This window comes from Zeus faber (genome assembly GCF_960531495.2).
Source record: "Zeus faber genome assembly, chromosome: 14".
In the NCBI taxonomy this organism is placed as follows: domain Eukaryota; kingdom Metazoa; phylum Chordata; class Actinopteri; order Zeiformes; family Zeidae; genus Zeus; species Zeus faber.
The window spans coordinates 13,830,702-13,845,856 of NC_137200.1; the positions used below are offsets into that span (position 1 = coordinate 13,830,702).

General features: G+C 48.1%; 1 protein-coding gene across 1 annotated transcript in view; it reads left to right on the forward strand.

Moving 5' to 3' along the window:
* nrip1b (nuclear receptor interacting protein 1b) overlaps positions 1-13,379 on the forward strand; it is a 37,224-nt gene extending 23,845 nt beyond the window's left edge. Inside the window, exon 2 of the mRNA XM_080014283.1 lies at positions 7,044-13,379. Within this exon, the coding sequence (XP_079870409.1) occupies positions 7,485-11,102 (3,618 nt within the window). The 5' untranslated portion in view covers positions 7,044-7,484 and the 3' untranslated portion in view covers positions 11,103-13,379. The remainder of the gene's footprint in view (positions 1-7,043) is intronic.
* Positions 13,380-15,155: the final 1,776 nt, after the last annotated feature.

The window sequence follows — 15,155 nt, forward strand, 5'->3', positions numbered from 1 at the left end:
AACAAAAAAAAACAAAACAACAATTTGAGATTAAAGTTTAATTTGATCCTGGGAACTTATTTAAAAATGTTCATACAGATTCACTGCGATCTCATCTACTGTTCATCCCCATAAGCAGGAAGCATGTGTGTATATATATATATATATATATATATATATATGCCACTATGCTGACATGTGAAATAAAAAACAAAACTGATGCATATTGTACAATAAATACACACAATATATTAACCTGCCTAGAATGTTGTGTTCTATATTCAGCCCATTATTTCTTAACATCGGCAAGTAATTAGGATTTTTTTTTTTGGTGATGCACTAGAATTAAATATGATCACTGTTTATTAATCGCCGGGTGGAAATTGTGAGTGAAAATGGTACTTATAGCCCACTGTTACGTATTGAGATCTTACATCAATTTTGTCAGTCGCCAGGGAAGTGCAGTACAGCTCGACCATCCGAGGAGGCGAGGAGCCAGGACGGGTTCACCCCGCTGTGGTAGCCACGACGACGGGGCCGCATCTCTCCGCCCTCCGGGGCCGGCGGGGCCCTGCCGTCGTTAGCAGGCGAAGCGGACCGCAGGGGGCTGTTTGCCAGTGAGGCTTAGGGGTGAGGAGGAAGCTTCCGGGTGAGGAGCGGGGCCCAGGGAATAAGTGTGTTTAGTCCTGGCCTCTGTGTAACATGGGTTTACCTGCGGTTCAAGTAGAGATCAAGGTGATCCCCGCCTTGCCGCTGAGAAACCCATGTACCTCTCACCACTTGCAGAGACTGCCAGTGGAATAGTGCAGGGTAGTTAATACGTGTGGGTGTTTTTTTTTTTTGTTTTTTTTTTTGTTTTTTATAGAATAGATTTTTGTAAACATGCACCACATTATTGTGTAATGTGCTGCATTACTATTTTTTTTTGTTGTGAAAATTTTACTGTTATTCTGCGTGTTCCAAATAGCCTCCTATTTAGACCCGTTAAAGCATCTGAAGGGGCTATTTAAAAGCTGTTTAAAAACAATATTTTGTTCCCCAGCGACTACCTTTCTGGCTTGAGCACAGTCATGGCAATTATTTCCCATTGGGTTCAGAGCTGAATAACTATCAGAATGTACGCCATTAAAAAAAAAAAGGGGTGATAAAACAGATCCACGTAACAGAGACACGTTTGGCCAGTTTTCATATTTTTACTCAATTCTCAGTTTTCGCCCCGGCCGCGACGCAACACAGAGGGAGGACTCCAAACGGTGTCTTTTTCCGGGACCGACGGAAGAGGGAAGCGTCTTTGCCGATTTGTCTACTGTTAGTTTCTAAACCGTAAAAAAAAATCTCCCGGGGGCCGACGACGTTTATTTTTTATTTTTATTTTAATTTTATTTTAAGTTTTGTCCCTCGAGGCGGTCGTCGGATGTAGATAAAGTGTTGTCTGCGTCAGATCACCGGTTCGGTGCGTAAACTCTTGGCGGGGATCTGGGAGTGTTGCCTCCATCCGCAGGGCCCAGATGGAGGTCTCAGTGAATAGCCAGGAGAGTTATTGAGAGAATATCGACGCGCTCTCAGTAGTGCCCCATAGCCAAATTGGTGCTGAGGTTGAGTCGAGTGTAATGAGTGGAATCATTTCATGCTTTAGAGGGTAAGGTGTGCTCAGATGCCTTTTAATTTGAATGACTTTGAATTGAACCAAAAAAAACAAAAGCAAGGCGAATTGTGTGTTTTTCTGCTGAAACTCAAGAGATCGATCCCTTTCTAACCCGTCCCCGTGTGCGCTCTAGTGCCGTTGATAACTCGCAACAAGCGTCAGGGTGATTTACAAACTGCAAAAGTAGGTCAATAGTGGCATTACGAAAGACAAAAAAAAGAATAATTCTGGCGGGGAGACCGCCGCCCCGTCGTTTCTCTCACTTAGACCTCTGTCGCAGGCTGTCTTACCCACAAAAGTGTCCTAAATTGCTCCCAGTCACAATCGGGCGCACTCGTTTAACCCGATAGAGGAAGACATCTTGCTGACTCACGGCGATGGCGGCCCAGGATTGATGCCAGGGATATTATGGAAATCATTCATTAAAGGCAAAGGCTTTCTGGCTGTTTTTTTTTTTGGTTTTTTTTTTGGTACTGCTGTCCTGCTGTCAGTGCAGCCGGACACTGGGACATTTGATGTAGATCGCAGAGCTGCCCCCTCGTTTTTGGGAAGGTATCAGCAACGGCGATCTTCTTCAAAAGGGCCCGGCTCTGCTCCCGCTTCCTCACGCCGGTGTTTACAAAATGGGGAGGGGGTGATATGTGTTGTTTGTGAGGAAATGAGTGCCATTTTGGATGGGCGATGTAAGTAGAAGATTACCTTGGAGTCCAGTACAAACAAATTAGGTAGAGATCGATGTGGGCTACGGCTCATTAGGGAGGAATGTGTTTTTTTGGGGGGAACCAAATGTACTAATCCCAGGCCACTCCGGAAATGGCCCATGGGTGGGTCTCCCAAATGGCAGGCAAATATTTACTGTGGAATACAAAAATATTCGTGAGCAGTTCTGCACCACCATGGACTAGGTATGGGGAGGCCGATGTTGACACGGTGCAGTACAATGTTATCTCCCGGAGGGGGGGCGGTGGGGTTTAGGTTTGGCTGTGTCCCATCATCAGCACCCACCGCCCCCCCACCACCCCGCCGAGTTCCTCTCCGCTTTGCTCTCACACTCACTCGCAATCGCTCTCGACCCCAAGGACTCCTTGTACCGATGAGAAGAGATTAAGCTGAAACACCTTCCCTTACACACACACACACACACACAGACACACACAGACACACACAGACACACACACAGACACACACACAGACACACACACACACAGACACACAGACACACACACACACACACACACACACACACTGCTTGGCCAAGGCCAGATGCGGCCTCGAGATCGGTGAGTCTCCTGTCCCGGTGCGTTTCCACACGAATCTAAAACGTTAAGTCTCCGTCTGTCGGACGGAGCCTCCAAACCAACCCCCCCCCCCCCCCCCCCCCCGCCCCCCGCCGCCCCTGCCGCCCCCGCCCTCAGGTAACTTGTGCCACTTTAGCGCATGAGATGTGTGACCTTTCCGATTCCGTGGATCACATTTCCATTATGTGGGGTGGGTTCAATGGGGGCCTCTGTGTAGATACGGAGACGCGTGTGCTATGCATGACTTGTTTGGTCAATGCATCCTTGAAAGTGGGTCACAGTGCCCTAGTTGTGTGTGTGTGTGTGTGTGTGTGTGTGTGTGTGTGTGTGTGTGTGTGTGTGTGTGTGTGTGTGTGTGTGTGTGTGTGTGTGTGTGTGTGTGTGTGTGTGTGTGTGTGTGTGTGTGTGTGTGTGTGTGTGGCGTGTTTTAGTGTTACAGTGTTACTTTGTCCCGATTGACTTATCTATGAAACAGTTTCTTGTTTTGGTCGCCCGCTGTTCGGTCGCATGTTCTTCCCTTGTTTACTTCCCCCAAGGTGAGGGGAGAGCTCCCAATTTGACTTTCCTCCCTTGCGCACTTCACTTGCGGCAGGGGCACGGACAACCACATTCGGTCAGGTAGCTTGTGTTTTGTCTTATTTAATCATGTCACGGCCATATTGAATTTTACAAACTAGCGGTCACGCTGCATGTGTAAGTGAGCTACCCCGTCGAGTGTGTGCAGCGGGGCCAGGCTGCAGATTACATGATATAATGGTGTTTAGGCATCGCCTCCTCTTTTTAAATTCCTTTAACCTTGACTCCCCTTTAATGCAGGGAGAACACATCTGCCAGCCTGGTGTCAGACATTAGTAATACACACCACTCGGGCAGCATTGTCACTTTTTATTAACGCCCAGAGCTTTGCATGGACACCAGCTGTTGCATCGGGTGGGGGGGAAAAAAAAAAAAAGAAAACCTTGGCGGTCTTGGGTGACCTTGACTCTAACTGCTGCTCCTGTGGCTCTGCCCCTTTTTAATTCTTTTGTTTGGTCTCATACATTTTAAATGGCTTAAATGGATTACCATTCCCGACAATGAAGGTCATTTAGGAGCTCTAATTTGAAAACGGAAAAAAAACAAAAAACAAAAAAAACAAGGCTGGGTGCCGGCTTCAAGGCGTGTATGCGGCAGAGGAGATATGCCGGAGACTCGGGTTAGGGGATGGCGAGTCGCGTGGTGGGGGCGGGAGGTGGGACGATGAAGGTCAGACTTTGGGCGCTAAACTGTGACCCCCCACGCCGAGGCGTTTATTTCTTTCTTTCTTTTTTTTTGTTTTTTTGTTGCGTCGGTCCTGCCCATCACTCATGAGGATACGGCGACCTTTGTGTTGTTCTCTTAATGCCAAAAGGGGAAAGATGGAGAGAAGGAGAAGGGGAGAATTAGACGATGAGGAAAAGAACTGCCGGAGTATGATGGAGTCACACACGCAAACCCCAACACTTGTAATAAAAATCACTTCGGAACGCGCCTGCTCTGTCATTGGCTGACATTGTCAAAGATAATGGATAATCACCACAGTAACCGTAGAGCGGCTCATTGGAGGAAGGAGGGGGCTGGGTGCTGGTGCTGGTGCTGGTGGCGGGGGCGGCCTCAGCCTTTTGGCGTGCCACCACCAATGAAAATGACATGTTAACAGATGTGTAAGGTCATTCTCAATGTATACACCGGGGGAGATAGTGCAATAGTAATACACACATCACACGTCCTGGAAGGGGAAAGGAGGGGCCCATATGCTTTAGGGGCCTTGCTATAGAGGACGGCTTCCCTGTATTGAGGTCATTTGTTTGCTCACAGTGCACTGTCAGTGTGAGGAACATATTTTCTATTGCCCTTGCCATTGCCAGGCATTTTTGACATCAGCTCTGTCATTACAAGTGTCTTTCAAAAGCTTGAAGGTCCCCACTCTTTTTTTTTTTTTTTTTTACCACTGACTTGTCCTTTGTGGCGGATGCTCCTTTTTTTTTTTTTTTTTTTTTTTTTTTTTTTCCCCCGTCTGAATAAACACGGTGTAGTGCTCTAGTGGCCTTGCACTAACCTTCTGTTCTTCGCTGTTTATTGAAGTTTTTTTTGTCTGGGCAAAAATGTACACAAGGTCGACTCTAATTCCAAGGGTTCACTGCCAACAGTAAAGAGATTAACAGTCTTTCTAATGCTGAAACCGTATCGGCGTCTCTTCTATATTTGCTTGTTTTTTGTTGTTGTTGTCTCTATTCGCTGACTGTGCTATATTGAGGCCAGTGAGTTAAATTGGCCTCTAAATTGACTCTGGGTTAAACATGGCTGTGTGCTGTACTAATCAAGCTCCCTGTTTCAGGACATTCCAGTTTAGTGGCGTGAAGCTCACTGGCAGGAAAATAGCCCTAATCCAACCATCTTAGTGAGGCAGCAGACGTCAGATGGCCCAGTGTGACCAGGTTGCCTTTTGTTGTTGTCAGATTTAGGTCAACGGCTTAAAGCCAGCCTTGAACTGTAATTGGCACCGATCGGCCAATCTCAATAATATGTAATAAATAATGTTGTTTTTTATTTATTTTTTTATTTTATCTATGTACTGAAAGTGCTTATCGACCTGCTCATCTAAGGATTTGAAGAAAACTCAAAGAGCTCAGAGAGTTGTTTTCCAACTGTCCCTCAGAATTATACAATACTCGTTCTAGGTCTTGACCACATCAACTTTAATCTGCCTGCTGATCTGTGCTCGGTTACAAAGTGGCATTAAAAGGTTACACCTCGTTGCCCTGTTTGTCATGCCAGCCTAGGAAGTTAAGCAATTGAAAGATTTAGGCCTGACGAGAAACCGGCCCTTGTTGTTTTTAGGTTGCTGCCTCTCCCGGCGGGGCCTTTCAACTGGCGGCTCCCCCGCCACCAGGGAGCCCTTTTGTCATAGTCAAGGGCTTCTGTCCGGTCATGTGACCTACCGTGTTAGTGCCCCCAGTGGACACCAAAGGTGAGGACGGCATCAGGGAAGGATTCAGACGGCAGCCCCGTATTAATTAACCTTTATGGGACACGGCCGCAACTGTCAGAGGTGTTCCGTAGCCACGGAAACCAGGCTGACAGGGTTCAGAGCAGAGGTCTCCCAGGGCAGAGCCGCTGACACTGTCATGGCAACTGGCGACGGAGCTCGACCCGGTGTCAGCAGCTCTGCCGTCCTGACAGTGTCGTGACAGGTGCACCTGATCCTTCTTCCACCACCCCCCACCCCCAACCACCCTACCACCGACACTAACACACATATACACACACGTCCATTTGTTGTGTCCAGCAGTACAGGCCTGTTAGATAGAGTGTAGCTGTGATCTGTGATTGCTGATTGTTGATTGATCTTTTATACTGTATCTGTACTTTGTACTGTACTTCTCGCGTCACATCACTTCACTCCAGTTCATGTTTTGCTGTCACATGGTTGTAAAAGAGCATGCGTGCACAGGCAACTTGCCCCGTATAAATAAAGATTGAATAAAAAGATCTAGTGATTAAGATATACTCTAAGTTGGGAGCCACACGACTAATTTGTTGTGTGTGTGTGTGTGTGTGTGTGTGTGTGTGTGTGTGTGTGTGTGTGTGTGTGTGTGTGTGTGTGTGTGTGTGTGTGTGTGTGTGTGTGTGTGTGTGTGTGTGTGTGTGTGTGCGGTAGCCAGTATGCAGAGCAAGAGCTGTCATGTGAGGTGCTGCCGAAGTGCATAAGAAGGAGGTGGGGTGGGGGGGAGGGATAATCCACAGAAATGACAAGCTGCACAAGAAATTATTCACAGCTCTCACAGGCCCTTCACTGTTGAAAGACATCGCAGCGAGGGGCTTACAGCTTGAGACCTGAATGTTTTCAAGGTAGTATGCTTGAATTTTCAATTTGGATCCAATCAGGCCTAATCTACATTTGTCGCCTGTTCGGCTGGCTGTAAGAGAGAGAGTGCCAGGAGTGCAGAGAGCGAGAGGGAGCCATGCGCAGTCAGTCTGAAATGTTGCTAAGTAACAGAGATGGCGGACAAGGTGTTGAAATGAATGCAATGTGGTGCTGTGCAAATCTCCACTTCTCATGCGGTTTTCCTCTCTCTCCCTCTCTTCTCTTGCTCCAATAGGTCCCCCATGTGAGATCAGGAAAGCTGAAAAGGCGCCACAAAGACAATCACCGAAAGACAGCCATCCTGAGCATAGTCCAGCAATGGAATGTGTCAAAAGCTCTGTGGTGAAATCCCACTGACTCCTCCATTGCTGCTCACGTAAGCCTGGAGCTGGGCCTTCTGGGATCAACCAGTGCTCAGAGCAGAGCAGTGCCAGGAAGGCCCTCCTGTCCCAAAATGGCTTCAGACATGACAGCAGATTTACGTCTATGCAGATTGTAACCGCTTCGGAGAGGAATCACACCTAGACAGTGGATCCTCTGCCCTCTAATCATTCTGTACAGCTACCCACCTTCTTGGGTCTTTTGGAAGTACATGCCACTGTCTACCAGATGACCCAGTGGACATTACTTTCCCAGTAGCATTGCTGAACCATACGAGGGGATCCTAGTATTGAACATGACTCATGGGGAGGAGCCTGGCCCTGAGACACACAAGGATTCAGCTGTTTTAACTTATCTGGAAGGTTTACTGATGCATCCAGTGGTTGCCGGGCCTGGGGCCACGGCAAGCAGGAGATCTGAGGCTGCCCATAGCAACCAGGAGCAAGCCGATAAGGCAGGAGGGGCCTTCCAGCTGCCCAATCATTGCCCTGCAGCACCTAAGGCTGGAACCAATGGGCCCTCACTGGGTGCCTCACAGCACCTTAAGAAGGCCCGCCTGCTGTGCTCAGGTGCCTGGAACGAGCCAACAAACCAGAGGATGAGCTCTCCTCCAAGTGAACTAAATGGCCAAGGGGGAGGTCTGCATAATGGGAGCATGGAAGGCTCCCCTCATGCAGGGGAGAGCACCCTCCTGGCTTCCCTGCTCCAGTCCTTCAGCTCACGGCTACAGAGCGTGGCTTTGTCACAGCAGTCCAACAAGCCAGCCAATGACCGCTCCACTCCATCTAAGGCCCCGTCCTCAGAGAAAGAGCCACTTCCTGTATACGGCACAGCTTCTAGCCGCCTGAAAGGTTTAATGAGGAAGAGTAAGCTGCAGAATCATAGCAGCACGCCTTACAGCCGCAGGGGACACAGCCAGGACAGACCTCCAGAATCCCCACGCTCAGCACACAGTGCCACGCCACCGTCCACCCCTGCAGCCACTGAATCTGTATCTTGTGCCGAGCGTCTGAAGGCCGTTGCCAACATGGTAAAGACCCGCTCCAGCCCTGTTCCCTCACCTAAACCCAGCGTGGCCTGCAGTCAGCTGGCTCTGCTGCTTTCCAGCGAGGCCCACCTGCAGCAGTACTCCCGTGAGCATGCACTGAAAGCTCAGCTCTCAGGCCGCTCTGCCAGTGAACGGCTTGCAGCCATGGCAACCCAGCAGCAGGGCCAAGGAAGTAGGCCACCCAGTGAGGGAGAGGCTCTTCCTCGAGCCCCAGACACAATAAGCTCCTTAACTACCCAAAACGGGATGACAACTACAACCACAACTACAGAGACACTCCCACGTACGGCTCTCTCCAGCCCACAGAGCCCTTCCCTGCTGCGCGGCCAGAGCCAGAGTTCCCCTCCCCCTGCCCAGCATGCCAACAGCCACACCCAGAGCCAGCCACTAAGGGAGAAGCGAGGCTTTGACTCACGTCCCACCCGACCCCCACAGACCTGCAGCAGCTTGCTCCTGCTGCTCCTCAACAACCATAACAGCCAGAAGCAGCTGACCAAGAACGGGCACCTGGAGGAGAGCTATGGTCTTCTGCCACCCAGCGGGTCTTCCTCAGTCACCTCTGACAGTGAGTGCTCCGCCCAAGAGAGGAGCGTGGCCAAGGATAGCAGTGATGCAGAGAGTTCCTACTCAAGCTGCTCTCCCATTGACCTTTCTATCAGGAGCCGAGCCAATGCCCAGGACAACGTACACAAAACCAGCACTACCACGCCCACCTCTTCCTCCTCCTCTTCTTCCTCCTTGTCCTCCACCTCCGTAGTGTTCTCCTCCCCTCCAGCTGCTTTCTCACCTCCTCCATCTGCTCACTGCTCCTCTGTTACCTTTTCTTCCTCGTCTACTGTTGTCGCCTCTGCTTCCTCAGCTCTTTCCTCTTCATCCTCTACCTTCACAACCTCTTCCCTGGACAAACTGACCGAGTCGCTGATAAATAAGTGGAAGCCAGAGCTGTCCGCTTCAAAGAGCTCACAAGGAAAGGAGTCTGAAATGAGCCCTGACTTTAAATCCCACCCTAAGGTAACTCTCATGCAGCTCCTCCTTGAACGCAGAAATAACGAAAAGGGGAATAGAAGTGTAGCTAATGCAGATTTGCCTCTTGACGTTACCATGGCCACAATGTCTCGGGGTCCACCGAAGGGGCTTGTGTCCTGGGATGAGACAAGGACAAAAAGCCCCCTGGAGAGGCCAGGACCCACAGCCCAGCCACATTGCTCCCTCAGTCGTGACCCTAGCAGTGCGCTTTCCCCTTATTCCTATCCCTCACCTCATATCCAGTCCAGCCCGCTGGATTTATGTAAGTCTAAGGCCTTCCCTGCTGAGAAGGCTTCTGAGCCTGCCTTCAGTGCCAGTAAACTGTTGCAGAACCTTGCCCAATGTGGCACGGCTTCACCATCCCCACCTGCCCCCTCTAGCAAAGGACAGGGTCAGGATTTGGATGCGGGAAGGCCCCTGGCCCTATTAGAGAGGCTCAATGCCCCCATCAATAGGGACACCACCACTCCTCTCTCTGATGGGCCCTCTGCCAGTGGTACACCATTCAGCCGGAGTGAGGCCTCTCCCCCCTCATCCCAGATTGAGAGCCTTCTGGAAAGACGCACAGTGCTACAACTCCTCCTAGGAACAGGCTCGACTGCAACTACAGTAAACCGCAAGGACAGGCCGGCTGGTAATGGGCAAAGAAGCGTGGAGGCGCCAGGGCTGTGTTTTGAAAAGAACCTTGGCACCTCCGTCATTTGTGACAGTTCCAATAGGCCCTTTGTGGACATAAAGGTCAAAACGGAGGAAGTGGGGCCGTCCTTGGCCACATCTGAGGATTCAGGTGGCAGAAAGCGAAAGGGTGGCTATGACAAGAGTAGCCCTCTGTCAGAACCACAGCAGGACTTTAAAACAGAGCCACGGCCTGCAGAGGTCATAGCCAAATACGGCCTCCTCAGCCAGCTCTTAAAACAACAGACTGCTACCTACTACACCAGTGCAGCCATGCAAACTGAGACACAGCCCAGACAGGTTAAGGAGGAACACAGGGAACATCAGGGGCCCAGCCCAAAGAAGAGACGCCACTGCCCTGATCGGACTGACAGCTTCATCAATGTCAGCTCGCCTAGGGTAATGGACAGTGGAGACGGCAGCAGCGTAGCCTCTGCTCTCAAGGAAGAACCTGCTCATCGAAAGAGTCCCAAGGGAGGGGAGTCTCTGACCGGCAGCCCCCCGAGTGAATGCCTTTCCAGAGAGAGTAGGGGCTTCAATGTACTCAAACAACTTCTGCTATCTGATAACTGCCTGAAGGAGCTGTCCCAACAGCCCCGGAGTGCGCCCAGCCCATCAGTTTTGCAGGCCAATGGCAAGGCCAACGGCAGCATCCTCAGTCAGCCACCCCACAACCACAACTTCCTCCACTCGCCCTGGCACCCCCATAGTTCCTTCAGCTCAGGGCTCCCAGGTAACCTCAGACCCCTGCCGACCCCGCCGACATGTGATGGCCCACTGCGCTCCCCCTGGGGCCGCCAGCTTGCTCCATGGCCAGCCCCCCCAAAAAGGGATGCCCCAACTATAGTTAAGCAAGAACCAGAAAGCCCGGTGCGGTGGGCCGGGCAGGAGGATGAGGGCGAGTGCTGTGACTCTAACCCAGACTCTCCACGGCTGACCCGCTCCAATCCCATCTTGTATTACATGTTGCAGAAGGGCAGTGCTCAGCTTAGAAAGGAGGTTAGGGATCAGGCAGAAGGGAACCAGCCCATGGTCCGGGTTAAGGAGGAGCCAATCGGTGACGTGCATGCTTATGAACACAGACTGAGCTCCACCCCGCACTCACCATCCCACAATGACAAGCACAGCCACAAGAGCCAGGGGCTGAGCCAATCATCTGATTGAAGTTTTATCTAGCGTAGAAACATTTTGTCAAGAAAAAAAAATTACAAAAGTTTAAAAGATTACAAGGTTTTTGTTATTTTTTACTGACTTGCCAAATGCTGGTTTGCAGTTTGATGACATGAAATAATAGAATGCTGAAACTACATTTTTTTAAGTAAAAGAGAGAGAGAGAGTTCAATTTCAAAGGCATATATCCTTTGGCATATATCCATTTTCTTATTTAAAATGGTTGGGTTGTTGAATGGTACAAAATAGCTCCATGTTTGCAGAATGTCTAATTGATAAAACCAAATTAATGGAAGTGGCGAATCTAACCGTGCCCATTTCTGATAATCAACCAGTTTGTATTCAACATCCTGAAGTCCTCCTTAAGAATTTGGTCGGGTTTTGTTCTCATAATTTGTGTCTGATTTGTGCACATATCAATACTTGATGCCCTCTTTGTTGCCTGCCATAAATCATTGAAAAAGAACATTTCAAGAAACATTTATTATTAATGGCCCTCCAAGGATGTTTGCACTCACTTTAGTGAGCATTTATTTATTTTCTCTATCAGAACGTTTTCAGACAGACAGCGGACCCATCAATTTTAGATCAGGTTCCCAAATAAAGTAATTCTAGAGTAAGCACAGCAGTCCATAACTAAGATGTTGACACTTGAGACTTACAGGAGGACCAGCCAAAATAAAATAAGTAGGCAGAGGAGACATTCGTCATGGCAGCATGATGAATGCCTTTCCTTCCCGATCCCTCAAGAGTAATGGCGTGGTACAAATGACCGATTCAATGACAGTAAGTCAGCAGGGGTCAGACTGGTCACAATTCATTGTATTTTGTTTTGATCTGAATAGAACTTGTGAGGCTGAAATTCAACAGTGCAAACTCTCGATTGAGAATGCACATTGCTTTGAGAAGTTCAGTTTGGAGCCGTTTGGTTGATGGGGGCGCAGAGCGTATAGCTTTAACAACTGTCTCTGAACAAGTTTCATGTGCAACGATAGCCACTGCAGGATGCACTGTCACAGTGACATGAGTGAACTAGCGCCATTTTAGTACGACCAAGACCAGAGTTTGCACTGTTGATTTCCTGAGCCTTCGGTGTCCTTTTATGAGTAAGTTCATGGCATGTTATAAACAATGTCAGTATTGTTATATGTTGAGAATTTGACCGTTTGTGACGTTTTTTTTTAACTATCATTTCTTGACTCTCTTGTGCTTTATGGACACCTTTATATTTTTGTGGCGGTCTCTTAACGCATAAAATGTCAAAATAATTGCATGAAAATAAAGAGAGAACCACTGGTACAGTTTTCAATGCAGCTGGATATGTGTACCTGCCCCATTACCTAATAATCGCCGAGACATGCTGGTGTCCTGAGAGGCGTCTCGTATCTAGCTCCTTATTTTGATTGTACTGTATTTTTTCAGTATCAATTTTAGTTTCACACACTGCGTTATCCATTAAGTCTTGTGATCTTTTTAATACATATACCTATGAAGTATGTTTCTTCTATTATGAATACATTTTCACAATGGTTAAATATATTTGTGTAAATAGTACTTTCATTATGAAAGATGACTATTTTGTATTGTTGAAGAAAAAGATATTACCCTAGTTTTTAATGCCCTGATATGTAAATATGAATTATACGCGTACTAGTGTACATACAAAGGTAGAGGATGCTGTGCCCATCTTTTTTGGTTGGTTTGTTCTCTGCATGTGTCTCAATGTGGTAAATGATAATCTATCCTGCGCTGTGTTGTGTAATAATGTCTGACTCCTCACTGCTGCCTGTTGCATGCAGACGCATGGGAACTACCTGTGTATCCCTACTGGTGATGGGGGAAAATGTCAAGTCTTAAAATAGGTCTTTTTTTTTTTTTTTTTTTTTTTATCACAGAGAGGTTCGTTTAGAATATGAACAGTCCCTAAATAACCCACAGGCTGTTGAGCAAGTTCATAACGATGTGTGAAAAATAAACGTGCATTGAATATTTTTGTGATTTATTTTTATTTTTATTTTTTTTTTCTTTCCGTTTTTTTTTTTCTGTTACTGGTTAACAAAGGTCTACGACAGGGCTTGGGGCTATAGATTGAAGTACAATCATAGATATGCATTGTGCATCTGAAAGAAACATTTGTAGCAACAAATTAAAAAAAAAAAAAAAAAAAAGTTTCATTTTTCCATGTGAAGATCTGAAACTGAATTTGTTTTTTATGTTTTCATTTTGGTGTTCATTTGCACTGATATGTCAAAAATAAAGTTCTAAAACGCATGAGCTAGTTTTAATGTGTTTACTTTTTTTCTACCCCGCCATTCATAGCAACAAATGTGAATATGAATAATAATCAATATATTTTTGAGTGACTGTTTGCAAACGGAAATGTATGCCTTCCCATATTTTGGACGCCATGGAAACAGACAAACATGCATATCTCTTTTAAATGACTTTTTATGAACGATGGGGTTTGGAGGTCGAGCAAACCAACGAAATAATCAAATCTCTTCTAGAGCGACAAAGAGAAACCCCAACATAAAACGGGACCTTTCGGAGTGTAACATCAGTTCAATATCAAATCAATGTTTTAAGTAACTGCAGGAGGGGAGGAAAATCAAGCACATCAAAAGACCGAGAAAACAAAAAAAGCCTTTGAGTTATCAAAGACATATTCATTATTATCCTGGGGTCAGAGGATGTCCTGTAGTTTACCCCGAATGCGCCTGTTTCACAGCCTGTTTTCTGCTGCTGGCCGCGGTGCCGCGTCTTAACAAAGGCAGGAAAGCCATTGAGGAGCGAGGAGGCGCGGAGGCCAACAGATGTGCCCTGAACGTCTGCCCAAGGGTGCGCCTTCACAAAATAAAACACGCCCGTGTTGTTTCGTCCTCTGAAAAAGCGTCGGCGTTAAACAGCCGTCGGAACACCTGAATTCTTGCGTGCGAGCGTCACCGTGATCCATTTCACGGCGATTGTCCCGGCTTTGAGTGGTGGGGGGGGGGGGGTTTCAGAAGAAGAAAATCAGCCGGTGGTGAGAGGCTCTCCAAAAGGTTAAGAAGAGTTCAAGGCAAACTTCCCTCGCCCCTAGGTTTTGAATGCGAAGTCCAAATGGGTGAACAGTCGGCTTTTTGTCTGCAGTGCACTTTTTTGAAATCCAGCACAGTTCCTCAGCCCCGACTTCCTTTTTATTTAATCCCCCCCCCCCCCCCCATGACTGCTTGCGCTCTCTTTAAACTCCGGGTAACCTTTCCCCTCGCTGAACTTCTCCATTTCAAGATTCTTATCAAGGCTGAACCGCCAGTAACACCCCCCCCCCCCGATTTCCTCTGACTGCTCAAGCTGCGGCAAACATGAAGGGCGGGAGGCGCGAGTTTAAGCTGAGGTCAAGGTGTGAAACTTGACAATCGGCGGTTTGTCTGCCGCTCCTCTCTTTGATCCCCCCCCACCCCGAACCTCGGAGGGGCCGAAGGGACCTTCGGCCCTCGCGGCAGTGCCGCCGCTTGATTCGATTCGAGGGCCGCCCAGTCGCAGAGACTTCCTCGCCTCCGGGATCCGTTTGTTGTCGTTATTTCGAGGTTTAATTGCCCAAAAAAGAAAATCGGTTCTAAATAAAACGCGATGCTACCGATAGACGTTCAAAAGATATATCCCATCATCTGATTTTCGAGACGGATTCTTTTTTTTTTTTTTTTTTTTTTAAGGCGGCAGCAGAGCGGTAAGTTTCTCGATAAGTAAGGGTGGCGCTGTCATGGATTGCGGTCTTCGCCGTGGGTGAGATGCTGTTTTGTGCTCCGCTGCGAGGTGGGGTGCTTTGTTTATTCACATGGGGACCCCACCGGGCCAACACTTGCCATTAGTTGTCATGGTGTTTGGCGTGATAAATGTGCTCACAGATGTTCCGTCACCCCCGCCCCTTACAAGCGTTGACCTTTGAGCATATGGTTTGACCTCGGATGTTACATAAACACTCATACACACGGGGCGATCAGCGTTTTATGGGTCATCTCATTTGGGCCGTCATTAGCGCGCACATCATACAGTACCCGGCAATGCTCG